General features: G+C 52.5%; 9 protein-coding genes across 9 annotated transcripts; 4 read left to right on the top strand and 5 right to left on the bottom strand.

Annotated features, from left to right (window-relative positions):
• Window positions 1-878: 878 nt before the first annotated feature.
• Window positions 879-1901, top strand: BO80DRAFT_54125 (uncharacterized protein). The gene is made up of 3 exons (XM_025724587.1): window positions 879-1029; window positions 1092-1489; window positions 1548-1901. The coding sequence occupies exons 1-3, from the start codon at window positions 1017-1019 to the stop codon at window positions 1674-1676; spliced, it is 540 nt and encodes a 179-aa protein (XP_025575995.1). The 5' UTR covers window positions 879-1016; the 3' UTR covers window positions 1677-1901.
• On the bottom strand, window positions 1902-2568 carry BO80DRAFT_54126 (uncharacterized protein). The gene has a single exon (XM_025724588.1). It carries the CDS (start codon window positions 2471-2473, stop codon window positions 2126-2128), a length of 348 nt encoding a protein of 115 aa, XP_025575994.1. The 5' UTR covers window positions 2474-2568; the 3' UTR covers window positions 1902-2125.
• A 1618-nt stretch (window positions 2569-4186) lies between these two features.
• Window positions 4187-6239, top strand: BO80DRAFT_424496 (glycoside hydrolase family 18 protein). The gene is made up of 8 exons (XM_025719304.1): window positions 4187-4286; window positions 4348-4571; window positions 4656-4756; window positions 4848-5101; window positions 5160-5189; window positions 5251-5300; window positions 5355-5415; window positions 5468-6239. Exons 2-8 carry the CDS (start codon window positions 4386-4388, stop codon window positions 6124-6126), a joined length of 1341 nt encoding a protein of 446 aa, XP_025575993.1. The 5' UTR covers window positions 4187-4286; window positions 4348-4385; the 3' UTR covers window positions 6127-6239.
• A 13-nt stretch (window positions 6240-6252) lies between these two features.
• BO80DRAFT_424495 (ubiquitin-ribosomal 40S subunit protein eS31 fusion protein) lies at window positions 6253-7232 on the bottom strand. Its single transcript, XM_025719303.1, has 4 exons — window positions 7186-7232; window positions 6868-6973; window positions 6522-6802; window positions 6253-6459 (listed from the first exon to the last, which is right to left on the bottom strand). Exons 2-4 carry the CDS (start codon window positions 6959-6961, stop codon window positions 6370-6372), a joined length of 465 nt encoding a protein of 154 aa, XP_025575992.1. The 5' UTR covers window positions 6962-6973; window positions 7186-7232; the 3' UTR covers window positions 6253-6369.
• Window positions 7233-8471: 1239 nt separating this feature from the next.
• Window positions 8472-10824, top strand: ace2 (putative C2H2 transcription factor (Swi5); the record flags this gene model as incomplete). The annotated part of the gene is made up of 2 exons (XM_025715680.1): window positions 8472-9117; window positions 9170-10824. 2 exons carry the CDS (start codon window positions 8472-8474, stop codon window positions 10822-10824), a joined length of 2301 nt encoding a protein of 766 aa, XP_025575991.1.
• A 921-nt stretch (window positions 10825-11745) lies between these two features.
• BO80DRAFT_424493 (T2 family ribonuclease) lies at window positions 11746-13736 on the bottom strand. The gene is made up of 6 exons (XM_025719302.1): window positions 13293-13736; window positions 12907-13201; window positions 12665-12857; window positions 12366-12608; window positions 12193-12290; window positions 11746-12116 (listed from the first exon to the last, which is right to left on the bottom strand). Exons 1-6 carry the CDS (start codon window positions 13616-13618, stop codon window positions 11976-11978), a joined length of 1296 nt encoding a protein of 431 aa, XP_025575990.1. The 5' UTR covers window positions 13619-13736; the 3' UTR covers window positions 11746-11975.
• A 193-nt stretch (window positions 13737-13929) lies between these two features.
• On the bottom strand, window positions 13930-15461 carry BO80DRAFT_380395 (RMD1 family protein). Its single transcript, XM_025716800.1, has 2 exons — window positions 15026-15461; window positions 13930-14970 (listed from the first exon to the last, which is right to left on the bottom strand). Exons 1-2 carry the CDS (start codon window positions 15356-15358, stop codon window positions 14002-14004), a joined length of 1302 nt encoding a protein of 433 aa, XP_025575989.1. The 5' UTR covers window positions 15359-15461; the 3' UTR covers window positions 13930-14001.
• Window positions 15462-15599: 138 nt separating this feature from the next.
• Window positions 15600-20135, top strand: BO80DRAFT_464209 (CLH domain-containing protein). The gene is made up of 5 exons (XM_025722638.1): window positions 15600-16026; window positions 16078-16104; window positions 16155-19416; window positions 19488-19906; window positions 19955-20135. Exons 1-4 carry the CDS (start codon window positions 15697-15699, stop codon window positions 19772-19774), a joined length of 3906 nt encoding a protein of 1301 aa, XP_025575988.1. The 5' UTR covers window positions 15600-15696; the 3' UTR covers window positions 19775-19906; window positions 19955-20135.
• A 37-nt stretch (window positions 20136-20172) lies between these two features.
• BO80DRAFT_424490 (uncharacterized protein) lies at window positions 20173-21512 on the bottom strand. The gene is made up of 4 exons (XM_025719301.1): window positions 21061-21512; window positions 20952-21011; window positions 20854-20901; window positions 20173-20801 (listed from the first exon to the last, which is right to left on the bottom strand). Exons 1-4 carry the CDS (start codon window positions 21134-21136, stop codon window positions 20305-20307), a joined length of 681 nt encoding a protein of 226 aa, XP_025575987.1. The 5' UTR covers window positions 21137-21512; the 3' UTR covers window positions 20173-20304.
• Window positions 21513-23344: the final 1832 nt, after the last annotated feature.

The following is a 23344-nucleotide window of genomic DNA, read 5'->3' as shown; positions in this document are numbered from 1 at the left end:
GCGCTTCGTTTTTTTTTTAGTGTCGCCAGCAGATTCCCGTCGCTAAGCTACTTTTGGCCGCCCCAAATCAATCATACCATGATGACGGTCTCCCGGTTCCATCTGGCTCATGCCTGTCGGTCCCCACTGTGTCTGCAAGATGACCCGAGATCCAGCACCCCCTCTAGAGGAAAAACAAAACTCAAACTAAAATAAATCTGAAAAGAAAAAAAGAAAAACAAAAAATACTATCCAGACTAAAAAATGTCTGTGGCTTTAGAGGATCCCACTGGTGCGGTACGGTGACACATGCGGCGATGTATCACTCTCCCCGGCCACAGCCTGTGGAGTCCTGCCTGGGCCGCTCTGAGACTTGGCTTCGGGCTGTTGATTTTCTTTTTCCAAACATCCAACCCCTGCCTTGGTCTGATGTCGCCGGTTTCCGTGACCCATTTTGTGTCTATCTCATTTCCTTATGCATGCAGACCCATCAGCATCGATCCCCCTTCCTGGGCCAGCTGCTTAGTCTCGCGCTTAGATATCAGCCTTAGATCCATTCACCGTGGGTGGGCATCCCAGGTCCTCTCGGACACATGGCTCCCATGGGGCCTGCTGCTACTATTGATCCACAATAGTTGCCATTATCCAGCTGCAGTCCCGAGCTGTGATATCCTCCTTTCTCCATCAGCATCCATCGGTACAGCCAGCCACGACTGAAGATGATGATCCTCTTTCACCATGTTCTCCATCACCGGGCTGATGGCCAAGGGCCGTCAGAAGTACCCATGGCTGAACATTAAGCTTAAAAGGATATCCCACCCTCGGGTATGAGACAAGATCATAGATGAGACAAACGCTCACCTCATCAGCATAGAAAGGTCGCCTTGTCTCACTTAGTCAATTGACTGCACCGTTGCTCTATCCTTCTATCTCTCCACTTTGGACATAATCCCTTTGTCAGCTTTCGTTGCCATTGTTTATTCTTATATACCCTTAGTTTATCATTTGGAGGCAATCCCGAAGCAACAGACATCGCAATGGCCGACGGACGTAAGTATTGGCATCCATCTCGTCGCAATAGTGAGAGGGTCAATGGCATTGACATGTCGCAGTCAATGAAGCACGTGCCCTGCGGGTGGCAGAGATCATAAACGACTACCGAACTCTACTCGTGCACATCTCCCAGCAAAACGTCCAGATCCCGAGCGAAGAAGCCAACGAAGAGGGCTACAAGGCGATTAGAGAGGGTCTGGCCGCAGCACAGGCCTTGATGTCATCCAACTTCAATCCCACCATGACACCTGCCCAGTCCAACGTGGAAACGGAGAAGGCAGGACTGCAGAGAGTCATCCTGGACGCCAGTGCCCGGCGATTCCAAGCCCATCGCATCTACCTCCGCGTGGCGGCCGCCAGAAGATGGGCGATCAATCGCCAGAACATCCTACGAGGCCAGCGCCCAGGACCCCAGCATGCTACTCAACTCAAGGCCGTGAGCCAAACCTTCCGACAGGTGGGTCAATTTCCAGTCATCTGGTTCATGAGCAATTGATTGACTTGGGATGCAATAGGAATTGGCACAAGTAACGGACCAGTACGTTGTTGCTGATCTCCGGGCAGCCGACACGCGGTCAGGCCATTGGCTGGCCGAAGACCCTGCCTTGCCCGTGATTCTCAACTGGATCCGTTCTCACCCTTAGAGTGTATACGGAGATGATGTTTTAAGCAGTTTCGGGACTACGGCACCACCTTTCTTGATCATTTCGTTATACCCTTTTGGGCGGCAGTGACATCGGGCGCGGGTCGCTCGATGTGCACTTTGAGGCAGAGAAAAAGCTCTATGATTTCTTATGATTCGACTCCTGTGTTCTTTTTATCTTTCGGCTTTCATTTCGGTCTGCAGCATTGCTTAGCTTTCGTTGATGTTATGATATCCCCTCGAGTGATGGTTTACGCTAGATGCGATCAATTGGAACTCCCAGCGCGGGTCTATTTCGTTTTACTCCTGTCTCGATCTATTTTTCATAGTACTTTTGTCCTGGACTCGATCTATTTCGAGACTACGCATGCGCGATGCGCAAGGAGACGGGGATGTTGCTGCCTTAGAATTAGACTAATGCAAGTCCGACGGTTTTCCATTATTGACGGATCATTTTTCCGCTCCGCGGAGGTGGCCGACCAGTCTAGCGATGATAGTCCCCGTTAGTCCTATGTACGAAGGACGAGGTACTGGGTGTGACACAGATTCCCTTGCCGCGAGCATGAGTACGATGACTACAATGATACAATCAGCCACGAGGGGCAAGAGCTGGGTTGCGACACGCCACAATGATGTCGAAGGGAAAAGATAGCGTGTGGCTTGCCCGTCGTTTCCTGTCAACCGGTAAGCCCGCCCTGTGGACCCGACGGATAGTGGAGAGGGCAATTTTCTCGAGACTGAGAGATGAAGATGAAACAGCCACTTTCTGTTGCCCGGGACGGGTCCCGGTTCCCACATGGTAGGTACGACGGAGTACGGTACGGAGGGTTCGGCGGGAAACAACCTACCAGCTGAATGGCAGCCATCCCATTTTTCTCATTGGTGTCAGATTGTTAATCGCGAGGGACGAAACGCTCTGACCAGAGTGTCAGACACGAAACGAGGACCTGACGACACACCCAATGACCGTCGTCGGAGATACCGATGATTATGGGTCGTTGCTAATTTTTAGTGCAGTTGGTCGAAGACATCCCAGCTGAACCCGATGGGGCGGATTTCCGTGCTGCATGCGCCCGGGGAGGAATGAAAGAACAGGGACCGCGGTCTTGGACAAATAATGGAGGCATGGGCATTGGACACAGACGCACGGCGGTTCCATCAGATCGGTCCGTCCTTCACCCCAGTCCATGAAAATTTTTCACCCCCGGTCCATTTCTGATTTGGTGAGATTGAGGTCGGTGGGATCGAACAGTGGCCGTGCAACCGTGCCCTGCAGTAGCTTAAAGATGGCGTGCACCAATCAGGGCCCCGGGCGCGGCGACAGAGGCAAAGGTTTCAGCTGAGGAGGTTCAGGGAAGGGATCCACCCGCTGGCTCACCTTCTTAATCCTGGCCCGTTAAGGTTCCTCTCGGACTTCCTCTCCGTTCCTTCTTGCTTAGTGATGGGTGAAGAAATGAGGGTTGACGTCTCGTCCGGTCATCGGCAAGTCGGCCGGCTCCTTGGATCCCTCCAATTTTAGGTGGACCACGAGGGTGCAGTAGTGTCATCTGCCACGTTCAACCGTGATCCATGCATCAGTGCATATTCGTTTTGGCAACTCTTTCCTCCTTCCTCATTTGACCACCCCGGCTGGAAATGCTTCATTGCCATTAGTTACATCCACTATTGAGTTTTCCCCGTCTCCCCGTGCGTTGACCTGAACGGGGATGGCTTACTGACAGGGATGCCTTCCAGAGTCTGGAACAAGCAGAATGCATCATGCGCTCTGGCCACATTCAGTCCTAAGCACTTGGCTTGCTCGGAGCCAGTCATTCTCCGCTCCCTTACCTGGCTATACTTTGGAGCAACGCTTCGTCACAAAGCACTCTGCCTCTAGGGTTGCTTCTACTCCAATGTCACCCACGGTCATTCCGAGGCCCGGGAATTGTAACCTCAGCCCCCGTGATATCTCCGGCGATGCGGACTATCTCGAAACACATCATGCGCTAAAGCCCCCTCTCCAGTGTCATCTGGGTCGATGGTATACGGCTGGGACGGTCGACGCAAGTCTGGGGTTAGATTGTCAAATCAGGATTCATCCCTCACGGCCTTTCTATATGTTCTCGTGACGAATAGCCAGGCACGTATCACTTGAGGAGCTGCAAGTGTCTGCACTTCAACCCATCCACTCGGATCTCATCTATCTCCAAGGGTCGTTAATCTAAATGGGAGCACGCGATATAGCGTCGTAGTCACCGAGGCCTATACTGCCAGGAACCTTCTGGTTTGGGGATGAGAGCATGTTGAGGTCAGACTGGAAATGACCAACGCCACCAATTACACCAACTCCGTTTCAAAAGGCTTCACAAGTTCAACACGGTGTCTGTCCCCCCTGTCAAACAAGTCATATAAATTGCCTCCTTCCATCGTGTCCAGCAGCTTCACGAAATCTAAGCCAGCCACTTCTTGAATATTATTACATAAGCAGAGACTAGTTATTGGTCAGCCCTGCTCTCCCCAGCCACAGTTGCACCGCCGCGATTGTACCATCCGAGCCAATCAGAAGCTCGGGCCGTTGTTATTTTTATACACCGATTTGTGCCAGGCATCCAGGAGTCAGTCGTGACCTAAGGCAGGTACAACCCACCCTGCAGCGTCCCTTTCGACTTAGCCTGACTTGCTTTTCTCACCAGCTCTTTTTGCTGGTAAGTAGTACCACGTACTAGTCCCAATGGCGTTCTCTCGTTTGATCCACTGCCTCGTACTTCTTATCCTGGTCCTTGTACTCTCGGTCCGGTACCTTTGCAATAACGCAGCTGTTCTTCCGCTCCAGCCCAACCCCGTAACTCCCGAGACGAACGCATCCACTCCAGCCATGTCTACCGGTCTGAAGTCAGTGGCGTATTTTGTCAACTGGGTGAGCATCTAGTTCATATTTGTTTTTCATATGAATCTCAGCGCTCGATCAAGTCAGCTCGTATAGCGCTAATGCCAATCCCAGGCGATCTACGGCCGCAACTATAATCCTCAGGATATTCCGGCCGACAAGCTGACTCACGTGCTCTACGCATTTGCCAACGTCCGCCCCGAAAGTGGTGAAGTGTAAGCTCGCCACTCTCCTGCAAGATGCTTATCGTCTCGCGTCAATTTGACCCTCTTTGCCACCCGTCAGCCGCACTGACTCTTGCCACAGGTATCTATCTGACACCTGGTCGGATATCGAAAAACATTACCCCACGGACTCTTGGAATGACGTCGGTACCAATGTGTATGGCTGTGTCAAGCAGCTGTTCCTGCTTAAGCAGCAAAACAGGAAATTGAAGGTCTTGCTCTCCATTGGAGGATGGACCTATTCACCCAATTTCTCCCAGGCCGCTAGCACGGATGCTGGCCGGACCAAGTTTGCGGAGACTGCCACTAAATTGGTCACTGATCTTGGGTTCGATGGTACGTGGCTAGTTTCGGGGTAGAGCGGAATCTGATTTGCTGATGCTGGAGATTGCAGGTTTTGATATTGATTGGGAGTACCCCAAAGGTTAGTTCTGGGTGTGGAGATGGGTGAACAGTCAGATCGGGACTAACACAGATGTCTACAGATGAAACAGAGGCGCAGAATATGGTCCTGCTGCTTCAGAAGTGCCGAGAGGTAGGCTTCGCACTAACTTTACCGGGTGTGTACCTATGCACTAACGTGGTCTAGACTCTGGATGCAGCAGCTGGTGCAGATAGAAAGTTCCTCTTGACTATTGCTTGTCCAGCTGGTAAGTGGACAGTATCAGTTTCACGTAGATTACTGGTTACTGACCCGTGTAGGCCCTGATAACTATACCAAGCTCAAGCTGTCCCAGATGACGCCTTATCTGGACTTCTACAACCTGATGGCTTATGACTATGCCGGAAGCTGGGACACAGTTGCCGGCCACCAAGCAAATTTATATCCGTCGACTGACAAGCCAGCATCGACGCCATTCTCTACCAATCAAGCTGTGAACTACTACATCCAGACTGGCGGAGTCCCTTCTTCCAAGATCATCCTGGGCATGCCGCTGTATGGACGTGCCTTTACCAACACCGATGGACCTGGCACCGCTTATTCGGGGGTCGGATCCGGCAGCTGGGAGCAAGGTGTCTGGGACTATAAAGCCCTGCCCAGGACAGGAGCCACCGAATATGTAGATGCTACCTTGGGCGCGTCCTGGAGCTATGATCCCACAGCACGCACCATGGTTTCCTATGACAATGTGGCTGCTGGCGAGTTGAAGGCGGATTACATCAAGCAGCTTCAGCTCGGTGGTGGGATGTGGTGGGAGACCAGCGGCGACAAGGGAGGTAAGACCGCGAACGCATCTGACGGCAGCCTGATTGGGGTTTTTGTAGACAAGGTTGGAGGCGTGTCGGCGTTGGATCAATCGCAGAACGCGCTTTCCTACCCCGAAAGCAAGTATGACAACCTGAGGAATGGTTTCCAGTAGACGCAGTTGATACCCATTTTGTCTCAAGTTCAGCATGTTGTGTTTACGCGCGCACTTATGCTACAAGCTAGGTAGATAGATTCAATGATGGAGGCGGTTTCGAATTTTTTTCATTTCTCATATCAAGGCACTATGGAACGATCAAAGCGCACACGTTCCATCCCTCATCCACCACATATTCACAACCGACATTGCTAGGCGCTACCGGAACGAAGACAGGGCGGAACGATCGACAGAGTCCATTTACTTGGACTCGTCGAAGACGTAGGTGAGGTGGCACTTTCCGCAGTACTGGCGGTTGTGCATAGCGGCCATGAAGATACCAGCACCGCACTAAAAGATGCATTAGTAAACTGCCAGCCAAATTGCCACATACTGCATAGGGCAAAACATACCTCGGGGGAGGGGCACTCGCGGCGAAGACGCTCGATCTTGCCATCACCGTCGACCTTGTAGTACTTGAGGACGGCAAGCTTGGTCTTCTTGTGCTTGTGCTTGATCTTCTTGGGGGTGGTGTAGACCTTCTTCTTGCGCTTCTTACCACCACCACGCAGGCGGAGCACCAGGTGGAGGGTGGACTCCTTCTGGATGTTGTAGTCCGAAAGAGTACGGCCGTCCTCGAGCTGCTTACCAGCGAAGATCAGACGCTGCTGGTCCGGGGGGATGCCCTCCTTGTCTGGATGGTGTTAGACCCAACATCGAAATGGTTTCGGTTCGGTTTGGGGATGTAGGCGAGCTTACCCTGGATCTTGGACTTGACATTGTCGATGGTGTCCGAAGACTCCACCTCGAGGGTGATGGTCTTACCCGTGAGGGTCTTGACGAAGATCTGCATCTTGATGAAGGTCTGATTTGGAAGTCATCGTTAGTTGACTGCTTTTTGCTGATGTGTGCCCGGCGGGGAAGTTCGATATCCTCGGCGTCATCCTCGTTCGCGTGCCCAGTGTTGCATCGTGCGAATAGAGTCGCAGAGACGATACATTATGGGATTTTGAAGAGAACGACGTGAAGAGACCGAATCTTTCTCCTCAACGGCATAGGTATAGGGCCTTCACTCACCTCGACAAGACTTGTCTTCCTAAACCTTCGGCGATCGTGGTGGAAAAATATCCTCGGTGGAGGGCGCTTCGTTAAAATCGGTTGTGCGGTCACGTGGCGCCAATTTTACCGCTTCGAGCGTAGTGCGGGCTGACCTCGGATAATCAGCCCTCCGGGTCCTCAGTCATGTGATGGGAGGGATTTGGTTTCCGGATCACGGGACGAGATGTCCGGCTACGTCAGTTGAGTGCCTGGTGATGAAGGCATCAATGCGGCCCAAAAGATCCAGCCTCAGCTTCGGGCTCGGCCTCATCTCGACGTCAACTTCGTCATCGTCATCAGTGCCGCCTCCCCCTCGGATGCGAATTATTGATCGCATGGCACTGGGATGGGCGTCAATTATTTACGGGCTATTGCAGAGACAGGGTGAAATAATGTTTCAAACCCTCACAGACCACAGGTCGCCCCCATCCTTGAAGGATGGCGAGAGTCTATAATGGCGATAGGGTGGTGTCTGGACCGCTAGGGGAGCGCGAGAACGAGCTCCTTGCAGGGGACGACTAACCTGCGGGATCGCAAGCCTTAATTGCGTTTGGACCACTGGTTGCTGCTGGCTGCTAATGCTCCGTGCTGGAACCAGGGCGCGATCCACACGGCGCTGGCCAAATCGCCGGGCTCCATGCCAAGGGGCGCTGGTTGTCCTGACGCCTCAGCCGGGCCGCGTTGCTAGGCCAACGCCGCCATTGTTGATCTGAACCGTGGGCGGTAGATCGGGATAGCTTCATCATCTCCATCCACCTTTCCCTGGTTCCCACCTCTAAATACCGAAGACTCCCATTGTCTTGCCTTCCCGTCTTCCTCCCCATCGAAGCAGGAGTTTCAATTCTTCACCCGCGCGCAGGAAGCTTCTAAGGCTTCGATTGCGTCTTCTTTTGCGTCTCAGCATCTAGATTAGACGTCGCATTACTTCCTTTGCATAGATCTAGCGCAGAGACTGCGTTAACCTTTTGACTCCTGCATTGCTTTTGCTCTTTTTTCTTCGTCCTCCCTAACCTTTCCTAGCGTGAGTGTTTTGGGGCAATAGTTCACCGACTGACACCATTGCAGGGCGGTTTCGTTACCATCTTGTCGGCCCAGCCGTGTGGCTAGCATTGCGTGAGGTTGGTACATCGTCGCTGAATGCGACTGGCGCAGGGGTTGTGCAGGAAGCTTACACCTTTAAATTCTCCAGATCCAACCAAGAGGTCTGTCAATCCGTCGGTCAAGCACACCTTGCGACAAGTGCTCCCAGAGCCTTTCCGCCCGTCATGCTGTCCACGGCGCATAACAACCTTCATGAGCGACATCGACAACACCGGCGGCAGATCTCGACGCCGTCCGCCCTTGATGCCGTGAAAGCCCCCAGCCTTCCGGCGCAAGCGATGCATCGGTATCATGCCCATCGCCGAGGCCAGAGCTTTGACAACAGATCTTTGCGCGTTCAACGATCGCAATCCATGCAAGATGGTACCATTCATACTAACCCAACAGTACCGCAGCACCCTTCCCATATGCTTGGGGAAAGTCAACACCAACGTTATCTCTGTGTCGCCCAACCGCCGTTTCCTCAGCAGTCAGCCCCCATGCCCGTGATGCCCGAGTGCCAAACATTCAGCCCGGAAGAATTGCACACCTTGGACCGTCGCAATGGCCAGGACAGTCAATCGAACATGGCTTATTTGAATGCGGGATTTCCTAAGGAGAACCTCAGCGTTCCGCACATGGGTATGCATTTCAACCTGATGCAGCAACCACATATCGACACCGGAGCTTGGGATCTCTACCAACAGAACAACGTCGCGGCGACATTTCCTCACCCAACCAACCATATTGTTTCTGATGTAAGAAAATTATCGGTGCAGTCGGACGCCACCCCATCCCAGCACCCGCATACGCCCAAGCATGGCAACACACGTAAGTTCATAACCGTTGGCTCTATTAGATCTACGACACTGATCAGTGGCAGACTATGTCCCCATTACACCAGCAACAACTCCGTTCAAGCAGACCGTGGGCCTTGTTCATTACGGCGCGGACATTCAGCCAACCCCCACCAAGGACCAGAACAACACGATGTCCGGATCAGCTCAGTCGTCGTATATGCAGCGAGCGAAGTCTCTCCAAGGCGTGGCTGGAACTACTTTCACGCAGCAGAAGTTTGATGTGCCCTCTCCCCCGAACACAGCCTCATTTGAAGTGAATAATTTTGATACCTTTAACTATGAGCAGGGTTCCAGTTTTGAAGTTCCTAAATCGGAGAGTCTGTCACAAAGCCAGTATACCTCGTCCTCAGCATCGTCCTCCTTTATGTCATCTCCAGAGTTGGCCGCTATGCCTTGTCCAGAGGATGGTAGCGCAAAGACACCGAAAGTGCCCATCTATCCCGCCACCCCCAACCGTCCGCATCACAAGAAGTCCCCCAGTGAGACGCCTAGCACGTCCGCCAAGCCTAAGCTTTCTCCGCGGGTCGCCAATATCGACAGCCTCAATCTCGACGCTCGCGTTCAGGCATCAATTAAAGAAACCGGTGTCACTATTGACGAGATTGCGTCGTATATTCACGGTCCAGACCCTGAGGATGGGAAGTGGGTGTGCCTGCACCCCGGCTGCGAGCGCCGGTTCGGAAGAAAAGAGAACATCAAATCCCATGTGCAGACTCATTTGGGCGATCGCCAGTACAAGTGCGACCATTGCAACAAATGCTTTGTTCGGGGTCATGATCTCAAGCGTCATGCCAAGATCCACACCGGCGACAAGCCTTACGAGTGCCTATGTGGAAACGTGTTTGCGAGACATGACGCCTTGACTCGACACCGGCAGCGCGGGATGTGCATCGGCGGCTACAAGGGCATTGTGCGCAAGACTACCAAACGGGGCCGTCCAAAGAAGCACCGACCCGAGATGGACGAAAGACAAGAGAAGGCGACGAGAACGCGCCAGAGGATTGCCGAGAAGACGTCCTTTGACTCCTCCATATCCGAATCCTCCCGCAACACGCCTCCATCAGAAGTCTTCGAGAATATGAGTCTTCATGGCTCGAGTCCGGCGGAAGAGATGCCAGTCTTCAACAACCCCAACTACTCGTTGCCCCCCGAGGTTTTCACATACACGCCTCCTGCATCTCCCGGATATAGCGTTGGGATCAAGCCATCGCCTTCTCGAGACCGCCGATCCATCACCCCCAGCTCGGAGGACGAGATGTTGCCTTCCTCACCTGCAAAGCGGTCCCTTGATAAGATGATCACGGACTCGAGTCTACCCTACATGTCCGATCCGGATACCTGCCCGTACACGGATGCGTCTGGCACAGCCAGCCATTCCATGTCTTCCCCACACGCCGGCCCTACCTTGTCCGAATCATCCAACGGCTCTGATCTCGATATCTTCATCAGCCAGGGATCGACGGCGGGATTCGGAAAGCCCGAGTTCGGCGATCTTGCTGACCCCGATATGGCTGCCTTCCCCGACTATGTGAACACTGCGTCTTTCGAAACTGGAATCGATCTTTTCCCCACAAAGCCCTTTTGCTCTGGCCCCACCATGGGCGACGACTTCTTCTTTCAATTCCAAGTGGACGAGCCCCCCTCGGATGTCATGACTAAAGAATTCTTCATGGACTGAAACGACAACGATAACGAACTGGAGGTGCTGTAACGACATGACCAAAAAAGCGAACATGAAAAATCCAACGACGGCGATGTGACGACGCAACGACTCTAGGCTACCGGCCCAATGTGCAATAAGACTCTTTACGATTTAGGACTGGATGACTGGACCCATGCATATAAGACGCGAAATGATTTTCCTTTTTTTCTTCTCAAAAATAGCCACGACACGAAACTATGTACAATTTCTTCTTCTCCTTCCTCTTCTTTTTTTTCTACGATCAACGACTTTGAAATTATTCACTGCAAATGAGCCACCTGTGTGATGACAACAACGACAACACACACCAAAAAGAATGTTTTTTGATGAAACTTTTTGATGAGTTTTCGGGCATTGACTTCTTCTTCATCCTCCTGCATCTGATCTGATATTTCTGTGTTTTTCATGCTTTTCAATGACACCCATGTACGACCACCAAACAATTTGCAACCGCTTTTGGGATCTGTGGATTTTTTGAATTTTCACGGAGTTCTACAGGTTCATCCGTTCTTTATGTTTTGTTATTCATGACTTTTTGATTGATCATGTTATCTGATTGCTGCTTACTTATAACGCCCTTGTTATGATTTTCACGTTACTGCTTTGACTTACTTTGCTTTGCTTGCTGCCGATATTGTATCAATGGACTCATCATCTTCTGTCCTATGACTTACGTATCTTGGCTTGGTATTGGGATGTTTTATTCGTCCGTTACGCTCGTTACATGTTACGAATTTACTTAATACTTTTGTCTCTGTTTTTCAGATACTTACGCTTGCATTTACTTCTTTTTCCTCTTCTTCTTTCACTTCTTCTGCCTTGGTGGTCGCATGGCCTCGCCTGTGCCTGTACTTTAGCTTAGCGATAGATATGGACTCGTCCTACAATTCAAGTATCCTTGGACGGAATGGTATTCTATTCTTCTTGTGTGTATAGATGGTTATATCTGATATGTGTAGCTGACAGTGCAGTGTCCAATGTGGTTAGTAGTATGTCGTAAGCAGTAAGTCAAGCAAATGCATGCATGTAATACACTCTATATGTGATAAAGATATGAAAACAGGGCTGGTTCTACTATGCGTGTATAAATCAGTGAGGATGATATCCGAGAACGGGGAGGAGGACGATTAGGCCTCCCTCCAGGTGATGGATAGCTCGAGAGGATGATCCTCTTCTGTCGCGAAGATCTTGCTCTTGGTTGGGCCTTTGGGCGCTTTGTCTGCGAAGAAGGTTGTGTTGCCGTTGTAGGCGAGCATGCCGTCTTCGACCTGGATGGGGTTAGATACGCTTTCTTTGTGGGTGGAGGTGCCTATGTAGGTTCTATGAATAAGGGAGGGGGCTCACAGTAAACTCCGTAGGAGATTTGATGTAACCACCGCAGGTGAAGACATCATGAGAGAAGCCGCATTCTCCCTTGCTGGATTTCAGGGTGATGGTGTCATCTGTACGGAAGCGGACTGTTAATATATGGCTATCTGATGTCTGTGGGATAGGGGAGTGGTGCGGAGGTAACAAACCAGAGGCCTTGTTGGCCGTAAAGGTTGCACAGGTTCCCGAGCTGAACCACGCGCCGCGACTGATGATGCAGCCTCGTTTCTGGCCTAGGGTCGAGATCATGAGGTTGCCTTTTCCGGCAAAGGGCACGCCCGGAGAGGTCGGCTCGGCTGGTCCGCGGGACGTCTTGGTGGGCTCGTGACCGTTGCGGGGCGTTTTGGGGATGTAGTGGATGCCGCTGCGGGGGCAGTTGGATATTTGGCCATCTGTTATAGTGGGTTAATTGGAGTGGGATGAGGAGGGGTATGGTCGCTTGACGAACCTGGGTCAGATGGCACGAATTTCCCTGTCTGCAGTGCACCGGCGACGTTGAAGTAGTACCAGACTTCGTTGAGAGCCTGGTGTCGGCACCGGATGGTGACCTCGGCACCGTGAGCTTTGGACAGAGCATCCTCAATCGCATCGCGGGTGTAGGTTTGCGTGTAGGAGGGGGTGATGCCAGCTTTGGCGAGGGTCTGGAGGACAGTTAGGCTTGTTGTTTCGAGAGTGTGGATGGTGGCTAACCTCGTAAGTAGGCAGGGTTCGGAAGAGATCGACTGTCCGGTCGAAGTAGTCTACCACCTCTTGTTGCGGGTAGTAGTCGGCGTAGCAGTGAGTCTCCAGGGTACTGACACAAGTGCCGTGTTTGTTCCACTCATGTTCCCAGAGATTCGCATCATCGCCCCTGAAGTCCTTCCAGAAGTCGCTCATGTAGTCCAGTAAATCACCCCGGCCGGAGTCGACCAGGATCAACGAAATATTGCTGTACCGTCTTTTGGAGTCGCAGTACTGATCGAAGCCGCCGTTGCAGTGGTCTGGCCTATAATGCGGGGAAGCGGTGTCAGTCCCGGGGTGGCAAAGACATATCAAATGGGGTTTGTCTGGTGGAAGAGAAAAGACTTGAACCTTACCAGAGTCCATGAATCGTCCAGGAGTCAGCCGGTCCAATGGCCGGATCAGCATCCCAGAATTGGGTCTGCAACATCTGTCCACCCGGGTAGTTGAAGCAGCATGTATCTTGGCCATGATAATTGGCTTTACAGCTCACTTCGGTCCCGGGACATTGCCGGAAAGTCGTCTCGGACGATGAGTGATCTGACGCTGAGAGCGAAGAGACACCCAATGTGCCCGTTATGGCTTTCAGAACCTGTTGCGGTCCTGGAATACCTTGGAGTAGTCGGTCCCTCATGGAGCTGGCGGTGGACCCGATAGCACTAGTGCTACCGATATCGTACATGGGGCAGGTGGCTGGGCTTGTTGCTGTTGCTCAGCAACAAAGTAGGGAATATGAGGGAAATGTGAGTGCAGAGAGTTCCCAGAGCATCAATTGCGAGAGAAGTGGAAGACAATAGGGGCAAGAGAAAGAATGAGGCGAATGATCGATCCAACAGCAGCTGCACGTGCATCCATCCCATGACCGGGCCCCGTCCTGACTCAGCAGCATGTGATCTGACTGGTTCGATAAGCACCTTATCGACGATTCCCCGGATCGACTGAAGCTACCCTTATCGTGACTCATGGATATTCATTGGTCGGAAAGAACAATGCCTGGGGTATCATATTCAAAACTCCATAAATGCGATATATACATGAGTAGAGATGGCGGCCTCGCTCAAGGATTTAATGCCCCTCAACTTGTTTGCTCTCGGCTTCTTGTTCATGGAGGCGCTCCTTCCAGAGTCTCAGAACTTCGAATCCTACCTCGACCGCAATGAGTAGGATGATAATCCACTCGAGCCGGAGTCCATGTGTTTCGCTCAGCCTCTCCCGGAGAACACTGGCAATCTCCTGTGCGTAGTCCATCTTCTCGTTCAGGAGCTTGATGCGTATCCCAACATCAAGCGCTCTTCCTACCTGTTCATAGTATCCTTCTAGTCCCAGCTCATGACGACTATCCCAGAAAATGTCAGGCAGAGAATCGGTGAGCTCCGAGTATAGGTTCAGCTGCGCACGTACACTGAGCAGCTGGCCCGTTTTGCGAAGAATGAAATCCCTCGTAAATGGAAGACGGGAGCCCTTTGATAGAAGCGTAGGAATGGCTCTAGTAGACTCAAAGTAGTTGGATAGCAGGGACTCGAGAACAGCTAGTTTGGTACTGCGAGCCAGTCCCGACGAGAATGCCACTTTTGTGAGGACCGTATCTACAGATTGCCGGGTATTTAGGTGCGAGTCGAGCGCTTCAATGCCCGGCTTGGTCCCGAGAATGATCGTGTCGCCTTTGATGCTGCTGTTCTCTCGTTGAGGATCTTCGACATATTCGAGGTCTTCTGTTTCTAAATCATCCAGGTGGGCTCCCTCAGCCGCGGGTAGTAACGTCCTGGTTGCCAAAAAGGAAGTAAATCCTTCGGGCAATGCCCATGCCACGACGGTACCCGATGGGAAGACAAACACATCGCCCACTTCGTTCGGGGACAGATCCAGGGTGTTCGGATTGCTCTGGCGGCGGATTGAGTCTAACGGCACTTGAACATGGACAACTTGTGGGTACAGGCCCGTTTCGTAGGGGTCCGGCTCGTAGCCTCTTTCCTGCAAGATCTCCCTGACTTTGCGGATGTTGAATTGTTCAGCTACGGCATATGCTGTTACGGTCTTCTCATCCAGTGTTAGCCACTACTCATGAACGGTCGCGGGGCTTGCTCGGCACCTTAGTCTGATAGAGCCCCTGCTCTCGGAGCTGGGCTTTGGACAAAATCCCATCCTTAGACCGTTGTGCCTCCACTGCGACTCTCCGTAATGACGTCGATGCGGCCGGCGACCGATTGCTTCTTTTCCGCTGTTTCTGGGTCTCCAGGGACACCTCCTCGGCTGCGTCGCCATTTCTGGATTGCTTCTGATGAAGGTATGCATTGGATGAGAAGAAGTCCTTTCGTCGAGGATAGCTCAATGGAGGAGAGGCATGAAGATATTGGCTCCGGGGCTGTTGGAAGAGCCTAACGGCCGAATGCCGCAAAGACAGAGCATGCGGTCTGGCGAACATAGTCGCACAATCCGTAGGCGCAGGGAATCGAAACAGAAACAATTGACCAAAGGCCCTAATCAACCGTAGATATCATTAGTATGGACTAATGCCATGACGAGGCACGTTTGGGCAAGAAAATATATTTCCCCCGATGTATCGGAGCTGCAGAAGATGGGGCGCTGAGTCAGCACCGCCTAGCTGGAATCGGCGACCACCTGGCGGGCGCCCGACTTGCCGGGCGTCAGTTATCGACCCCAAGCTCCATCAGCTGTGTCCTGCTTGGCCGGTGGGTGCCATGAAGCTGCCCATTGTCTGCTCCCAATCCCCCGAGCTCTGATTCCGATTCCGCTCTCGCCATGGACGCGCCTGGCGCGGCAGAGGCAAATGAGAGTGTCCCTCAGGACCGCCACGACTCCGACCCCAATGCCGTCGAGAGGAGTACATACCCGCACAGCAACCATCGCGATCGGCCCGACCGGCTCGATGACGACGACGAAGAACACCACCACAATGGAAGACGAAGTGGCGGCAATGATGATCACGATGAGGAAGCAGAGGAGGAAGGTGATGACGAGGAAGAGGAGGAGGAACCCCGGCTCAAGTATGCTTACTTGACCAAACACCTAGGGGCGGTGTATCGCAACGGGGACGCAACAAGCTCCTTCCTCGCTGCTGGGGACAAGATGGTATGGCACCCATGTATTCCACGAAGCGCACAGTGCTGAGACAGGGTCTAGATAATCGGTTCGCATAATGGAAACATCGTAAGTACCACCGGTGCCGCTTGAATGGCGCGAGAACTGACACCCGGCAGCATGTGCTATCCGTCCCTCAATTGCGCTCCCTTCGCGTGTATCATGCACACTCCGCTAGCATCACCTCCATCTCAGTGTCCCCGTTCCCCCCTCCATCCCACACTGTGAACCCACCGTACTTTAGTCGAGTCCCCGAGGATCAGGAATATCCGGCCAGGCCCTCATCCGGCACGGCGAGCCTGCGGAGTCGGCATCGGCCAGGGCACCAGGCCAGTCTACCTGCCATCCCTTCCAACTCGATCTATATTGCTACATCTTCGATGGACGGGAACGTCTGTGTTGCATCTCTTGTGGATTCCAAAGATGTTCTCTTGCGGAATTTCGGCCGGCCCGTTCAGGCTGTCGCGCTCTCGCCCGAGTACAAGAGCGACAAGACGTTCTTGTCCGGTGGGCGGGCAGGCGACCTGATCCTCACAGTTGGTGGAAGAGTGGGTGTTAGCACGAATTCTACAACATTGGGAGGTGCTGCGGCGACGGCTTCAAGTTGGCTCGGGTCTCTGGGACTGGCGGCCAACACCGGCAAAGACACGATCCTGCATAGCGGAGAGGGCGCTATCAGTACGATCAAGTGGTCTTTGTCGGGGAAGTATGTTGTCTGGGTCAACGAAGAGGGTATCAAAATCATGCGGTCGAACCTGTACCTGGATTCTTCGGAGGCCGAGCTTGCCTGGAAGCGGATCAGCCACATTGATCGCCCCAATCGTCCCGGCTGGGAGGAGATGGCGAGCGTCTGGAAAGCTCGTGCGGAGTGGGTGGACGAGAACGCATTGAATAGTGACGACGGACCAGACAACAAGGAGACATCGCCTACGGCCCACTCAACTATTGTGCGGGAGAAGGTGGAGAAGCTAGTAGTTGGCTGGGGAGGGACCGTTTGGGTCATTGACGTGTACCCAGATAGGCCCAGCAAGAACAACCGAGACCAGAAGATCGGGTCCGCTGAGGTTTCTACAATCTTGCGGACGGATTGCGTCATATCTGGTATTTCACTATACACACCTAGCCTTCTGGTTGTCCTTGCGTACATTGAGGCGGAGGAGGACGTTTCCGAGGAGCGGAGCAAGCTGGGAGGCCGCCGTCCGGGAACGCGCCGCCGGCCACGGGGCCTGGAGCCGGAGCTGCGGATCATCGATATCGAAACCAAGGAAGAGCTCAGTGCCGATACCCTTTCAATCAGTCGGTTCGAAACTCTGACTTCCTCGGACTATCACTTGTGTGTTCTGCCTCCGTGGAAGACGAACGCACCGGTCTCGCAACGTGGTACGCTAGAAGCTCTGGGGAATGGACTTTGGGATGCAACGCTCTACCCTGCGCGTCTGTTCAACTCAGCCGCCAGCATTCGCAGTACCACCAGCAGTGACAAGGGATCTAGCCGGGCACCAAGCACCTTTGCCTCTCGGAGATTTTCCTACGAGGAGGCTCATTCGAAAGAGATTCAGGACATTGCCGGAAGCGTAGGGGCTAAAATATTTGTCCACAGTCCGTATGACTGTGTCGTTGCCCTGAAACGGGATCTTACCGATCGCCTGGCGTGGCTAGATGCACATGAACGATACGAGGAAGCCTGGACGCTTCTTCAGGAGCACCCGGAAGCGGCGGGATCGGCGGGGGATATGAACGATCATATTCTAGAGACCCCCTCGAGATCTCAGAGCAGTAGCGTTGGCGAATCTTTCCTTGATGGTAGGTCCTCAATCACAACTACTGGTCGGAACATTGCATCCTCCGCTGCTGCCGAGCAAGAAAGGCGCCGAATTGGCGAGTTGTGGATAGAGCAGCTCGTTGACGAGGACAAATGGAAGGAGGCCGCCGAGGTTTGCGTAAAGGCAATCGATACCACACGCAGATGGGAGCACTGGGCTTGGACCTTTATCAAGAATGACAAGCTGGATGAGATCTCGGTCGTCATGCCTGTTCATTTACGTCCAAGCCTCCCTGCGAACGTCTATGAGACTGTTCTTGGGCACTATGTTGCGCACAACCGGTCAAAGTTCAACGAGCTCGTGGACTCCTGGCCCTTTGACCTGTTTGATGTGAACAATATTGCGACGGAAATCGAGGAACAGCTGCAATACGACTCCGTGGTCCCCGAGACAGAAGACTGGCGAGTTTTGACAAAGTGTCTTGCCAAACTGTACCTCGCCGGAGGCCACTACGGCAAAGCACTACACTGCTACATCCGCCTCCAAGACGCAGACACGGCGATGGCCCTGATCAAGGACCACCGACTACTGGATACGCTCACGGACGATATCCCCGCGTTCATCTTGATCCGGGTGTCCAAGGAACAGCTGAAATCGGCGCCCGTCCCCGAACTCGAAGAGCTCACCGCGGAACCCATCAGACTCCTCGTCAGCGAAGCATATACGGGCATTGTCCGGCCTGAAATTGTAGTCGACCAACTACAAGCCGCCAACAAGCTTCTATACCTCTACTTCTACATACGGGCCCTGTGGCGCGGCGAATCGCTTCCTCATGGTGTCGCAAAACCTCGCCGGGGCCACTTCGCCCACATTCGAGACGCAGCTAGCAAGCTCGCAGCCGATGAAGGCAAGGCGTTGGTCGACAACTTCGCCGACACAGCCGTGGAGCTCTTCGCCGACTACGACCGTCCACTGCTGATGGAATTCCTCCAAACCAGCACCTCCTACTCGTTCGACATGGCCGTGAGCATCTGCGAAGGGCGCCACTTCACCCCGGAGCTCATCTACCTCCTCTCCAAAACGGGTCAAACCAAACGAGCCCTCAACCTGATTCTCTCGGACCTGAAGGATGTCTCCCAAGCCATTCAATTCGCCAAGTCCCAGAACGAGCCCGACCTCTGGGAAGACCTCCTCGACTACTCCATGGACAAACCCCGCTTCATCCACGGCCTCCTCGTCGAAGCCGGCACATCCATCGACCCCATCAAACTCGTGCGTCGGATTCCCAGCGGACTAGAAATCGAAGGCTTACGAGAAGGTCTCACGCGGATGATCCGCGAACACGACCTCCAAGCCAGCATCAGCCAAGGAGCCGCCAAAGTCCTCCAAAGCGAAGTCGCCGTCGGCATGGACACCCTCCGACAAGGCCAACGCCGCGGCATTAAATTCAACATTGTCGAAGAGGAAAAATCCATCCCCGGCACGCCCACCACCGATGCTCCCGAAAAGGATAAATTAAAAAGCGACGCCGACACGGAGAAAACCTCCACCACCGCAATCTCATCGGCCTCTCAGGCAGGAAAATGCGCCGGCTGTCATCGACCATTCCGTGCCAACGGTACCTCCCCAACTTGCCTCCATTTTCATCCTCCCCTTGTATTCTATCTAATATTGACGAACACCCAACAGAAAAGGAAATCCTGGTCGGTTTCGCCTGCGGTCACGTCTTCCACCTATCGCACATCCACGCGTCGGATTCATCTACAAGTACCCCACACAGTCGGTCCGCCGTTCAGACTCCGAGACCATTCTCCCCCACGCACACGCCAACGTTGGATGAACTGTCGCTGTCGACATCCCGCACGGTCGGTCCCAAGGTGACGACTGCTCGGTTGCTGAGGGATCGAATTGGCGATGGGTGCCGCATCTGTGCTCTAGCCAAGGAACTCGAGGCTATCGGGGATTCGGATGCATGAGTGCGTAGGACACCCTCCTGTGCGTTGGGCCATTGTCTAGGTTTATTACGGTAGCTTTGGCGATACGACAATCGCCTCTGCGTCACTGTACGTAGCGAACAGGACTGCTTCTCCTGTAAATTGACCTCGTTGGTAAGTATTTTTGCATCGCAATGTCATTTAGTACTAATCGTTGCGCAGGTATCAGTCCGGGCAGTAATGATCTAGCGCTTGTCATTCTATCAAAGGGGAGGGCAGGTTCTACACGTTCCATAGTTCGCCTGGATGGGTGTATGTTTAGTCTTTAGGAGATACCCATGGTAGCAAGAATTTACTACGCAACGCTGATAAGGTCTGTAAGGCCTTGATTAGATTGAGCGGTGACCGGCCGCTTTAACTAGAAACATTCGTTCGAAATTAGGGGAGCAAGCTGTGCATCCCAGAACGACATGAAGAGAAACAACGCCTGGTTTTCAATGAAGGAAACAAGGGCAGTCGCCAGGTCTTTGCATACAGCGTATTCAAAGGACCGAGACATCCACCGATAGCCTTCAGAGCATAAAGAAACCCAGGTGTGCCGCGATAAACGCCAGCAAAGCAGAGTGCAGACCACCATGACCGCCAGCGGCGTTGTTGGTGGGCGAAGGAGAAGAAGTATGAGTGCTGCTGGGAGCGGTGGAGCCAGCAGACACAGTGGTGTGAGTGCCAACTGTGTGATTGCTAGTCTGCTCGCCAGAGGACACCGAAGAAGTGGAATTTTCAGTGTCGGTAGTGGGAGCACTGTGAGTTCCAGACGAGCTGGGGGGCTGCACAGTAGATCCAGGAGCACCCTCCGTCTTCGAGGTGACAGGAGGCTGCACAGTAACCACAGGTCCAGTAGGAGCAGTGGCCGAAGCAACCGGAGACTTTCCAGTAACCCCAGTCTGGACGCCAGTGGGGACACCAGTGGGAAGCCGAGTGGTCTCAGTCACGACGGTAGGGACCGGAACAGTGGAAAAGGTAGAAGCCACCGAAGTCTCAGTCTCACAGATGGTCTTGATGATAGTCACTAGATTGATCAGCATGACTTACATTGGACCAGGTTATGCTCGACAGCTTACCGTCCCGAGGAACGAGGCCAGGTTTGACATAGACGAACGCGTCATTGGCTGCATGGATCCTGTCAGACGTGTCTTTGTTGATGAGATTTGAGACTTACCATCAGGAAACACCAAGACGTACTCCTCATCAAGGGCATCGCCGAAATGATCGACGAGATCTGGAAGCGTTAGCGAAGGACGGACTTGTCAACAGCTGAATCTACTTACCAGTGGCATAGCCAACGACGGCAGAAAACCAAACGGCCACAAGGACCACGAACAGGGAGTTTAGTTTGAACAACATCTCAGCGATCAGATGAAGCTAGATGTTCAAGAAAGAAGGTAGCTAACGAGCGAATGGTAGATAAACGACTGAAGATGGGTTTTGAAGCAGAGGATGAAGCGGGACGAACGAGCGTTCAGCAGGATAGTGAGAGAAGATGAAGAGAAGGAGAAGAAGGAGAAAGGAGGAGAATTCAAGGAGAAGAAAGAAAATGTGTTGTGGGCAGGCAGAGGTCGTCGTCCCGGCGAATGGTGTCGTTTAGGCAAGTGCAATGGTGATATCCCAACTCGGCAAGGGCAAGGGCAAGCACCAGCGACCAGCAGGGGAAGGCACTTGCCGGTGCCAGCCAGCACAATTGGTCTGCAATCCGCGCTAAGCAGTATGCTGCAACACGGTGATTCACATAGGGCTGGTAGCTTGACGGTAAATGCCGTGGGATGATATCTACTTGATATCTACGCACAGGCCAGTAAGTCAAAGCTTCAGTATTCCTCAGCAGGTACTAACGAGGAACAATCTTCCGAAAATATACATAACAGGCTAGATTAAGTCATAAAATGCATGCTAGCCAGCCCCAGCAACGGTCAACTAGCCCCATTTCCCGCGAGGTTATCCGGAATAAGGTGCACTGCACGCCATCGAGCGATGTCTCAGATGGGCCAATCCCTCCCGACGACGGCTACGGCAACTGGAGCCCGGAGATCTCAGTGGCGAATTGTCTGATCCAGTCAGTCTCCTCCCAGGCTCCCTCATCTGGTTCCTGAGACACTAAGCAGTGTGCACGTTGCAAGGTAACCTTAAGCGAATCGATCCTACAAACCCTCTGCTCCACGGTCCGTGGGCGATGTCCTTACCCGGCTAATGAATCCTCGAGATCGATATATAAAGTCTTATACTACGTCAGGGACGAGAGTAATCGATTCGATTTCGATCACGATCACACGATCGATCTTGTCCTATACTATAATATACCTCGTACAACGTAGTATTACATCTGAAGAATCTGACATCCGCCAGATCCCTGCATACTACATGTAACCCAAAATAACCCGAGCGATCTCCCACACCTTAGATACGACATCTCAAACACCCGACGTCGTCCCATCCATCAAATCTCTATATACACAACACCAAAATACCACCGGGTAGTGTCGTATCCCATACGCCATACCCGTACCAACGGTACTGGTATAACTCGGTACGGTTCCTTCAGAACCATACTAGCCCAAGAAATACACCGCCAGAAGGCTTGGGAACCCCACATCGGCACGACCCGCGTGGAGGGCGCCATTCAGACAAGCAAAGCAAAAACTGATGGGCAAAAGCCGCGGCGTTGGTTCCAAGGAACTCAGAGGAGCTATGACGACATGGAAAGGTACGAGTCCGATTTCGATCCGATCCGTTGGGAGGATGATGTCATGGTGCTGACAGGGCTTGGTGATCTGTCACATCACCACGAGTCGGTACATGATAGTAGTAGTACATAGTACATAGTACTATATCACTAGGGCTTAAGTGTAGCATTTCATAGTTTGGTGATAGGTAAATGTACAAAGCTTTTCTATAGATCAATAATCATTCTTTCCTTTTCACACAGCACCATACCAACAAGTACAAAGACAATAAACCAAAGAAAACCCCCAAACAATCCTCAGACCAACCCCAAATAAAAATCCCCACCCATCCTACAATGTACATCCTCCCCCCGAGAAAAACGCGGCTCACCTCCGAACCACCCCCTCTACCTCCACCCTAACCCCCAAAGTCCAGACTCCAGACTCCAGACTCCAGAACATCCCAATCCCAACCGTCAACCCCAAAAGAAACTAGATAACTAAATGCAAGTGGAGTGCTAGTCCCCACACCCACGAGATCGGCAGGCCCCGATACCCGATCCCAACTTCAAGGTCATCGATTGGTCGACGATCGGACGGAGAAAGTTTCTGCAAAGTATTATCCAATAATGAATCTTCCATAGACGTCATGGTCGGTAGATAGATAAGCATCGTTTACGGAGTACATACTACTTAGTATGGAGTGGTTGATTAGGGACATACTATCGGTAGGATGTGGTACTCGGTAATAGTTTAGTCGTTCGTTTTTGGGTTTGGGTTTGGGTTTAGACTTAGCCGTGTTTACTTCACTTGCTAGTATTAGCATAGGAAAAAAAAAAAAAAAAAAAAAAAAAAAAGTAAAAAAAAAAAAAAAAAAAAAAAAAAAAAAAAAAAA

This window comes from Aspergillus ibericus (genome assembly GCF_003184845.1).
Source record: "Aspergillus ibericus CBS 121593 unplaced genomic scaffold BO80scaffold_16, whole genome shotgun sequence".
Lineage (NCBI taxonomy): Eukaryota > Fungi > Ascomycota > Eurotiomycetes > Eurotiales > Aspergillaceae > Aspergillus > Aspergillus ibericus.
This window is presented reverse-complemented; position numbering and strand designations above follow the sequence as displayed.

Excerpts from the sequence above, each read along its gene's own strand:
- BO80DRAFT_380395 (XM_025716800.1), bottom strand. The coding sequence starts at position 15,358 with ATGTTCGCCAGACCGCATGCTCTGTCTTTGCGGCATTCGGCCGTTAGG. Across the intron at positions 14,971-15,025 it reads AGGGGCTCTATCAGACTAAG|ACCGTAACAGCATATGCCGT; the intron begins GTGCCGAGCAAG and ends CTGGATGAGAAG.
- BO80DRAFT_424495 (XM_025719303.1), bottom strand. The coding sequence starts at position 6,961 with ATGCAGATCTTCGTCAAGACCCTCACGGGTAAGACCATCACCCTCGAG. Across the intron at positions 6,803-6,867 it reads TGTCAAGTCCAAGATCCAGG|ACAAGGAGGGCATCCCCCCG; the intron begins GTAAGCTCGCCT and ends AACACCATCCAG. Across the intron at positions 6,460-6,521 it reads GCGAGTGCCCCTCCCCCGAG|TGCGGTGCTGGTATCTTCAT; the intron begins GTATGTTTTGCC and ends TGCATCTTTTAG.
- BO80DRAFT_54125 (XM_025724587.1), top strand. Across the intron at positions 1,490-1,547 it reads TGAGCCAAACCTTCCGACAG|GAATTGGCACAAGTAACGGA; the intron begins GTGGGTCAATTT and ends GGGATGCAATAG.
- BO80DRAFT_424496 (XM_025719304.1), top strand. The coding sequence starts at position 4,386 with ATGGCGTTCTCTCGTTTGATCCACTGCCTCGTACTTCTTATCCTGGTC. Across the intron at positions 5,102-5,159 it reads CACTGATCTTGGGTTCGATG|GTTTTGATATTGATTGGGAG; the intron begins GTACGTGGCTAG and ends TGGAGATTGCAG. Across the intron at positions 5,416-5,467 it reads GACTATTGCTTGTCCAGCTG|GCCCTGATAACTATACCAAG; the intron begins GTAAGTGGACAG and ends TGACCCGTGTAG.
- BO80DRAFT_464209 (XM_025722638.1), top strand. The coding sequence starts at position 15,697 with ATGGACGCGCCTGGCGCGGCAGAGGCAAATGAGAGTGTCCCTCAGGAC. Across the intron at positions 16,105-16,154 it reads GTTCGCATAATGGAAACATC|CATGTGCTATCCGTCCCTCA; the intron begins GTAAGTACCACC and ends GACACCCGGCAG. Across the intron at positions 19,417-19,487 it reads TCGACCATTCCGTGCCAACG|AAAAGGAAATCCTGGTCGGT; the intron begins GTACCTCCCCAA and ends AACACCCAACAG.
- BO80DRAFT_424490 (XM_025719301.1), bottom strand. The coding sequence starts at position 21,136 with ATGTTGTTCAAACTAAACTCCCTGTTCGTGGTCCTTGTGGCCGTTTGG. Across the intron at positions 21,012-21,060 it reads CGTCGTTGGCTATGCCACTG|ATCTCGTCGATCATTTCGGC; the intron begins GTAAGTAGATTC and ends TAACGCTTCCAG. Across the intron at positions 20,802-20,853 it reads TGGCCTCGTTCCTCGGGACG|TGACTATCATCAAGACCATC; the intron begins GTAAGCTGTCGA and ends TGATCAATCTAG.
- BO80DRAFT_424493 (XM_025719302.1), bottom strand. The coding sequence starts at position 13,618 with ATGTACGATATCGGTAGCACTAGTGCTATCGGGTCCACCGCCAGCTCC. Across the intron at positions 12,291-12,365 it reads TACGGCCAACAAGGCCTCTG|ATGACACCATCACCCTGAAA; the intron begins GTTTGTTACCTC and ends GCTTCCGTACAG. Across the intron at positions 12,117-12,192 it reads AATCTCCTACGGAGTTTACT|GTCGAAGACGGCATGCTCGC; the intron begins GTGAGCCCCCTC and ends AACCCCATCCAG.
- BO80DRAFT_54126 (XM_025724588.1), bottom strand. The coding sequence starts at position 2,473 with ATGTGGGAACCGGGACCCGTCCCGGGCAACAGAAAGTGGCTGTTTCAT.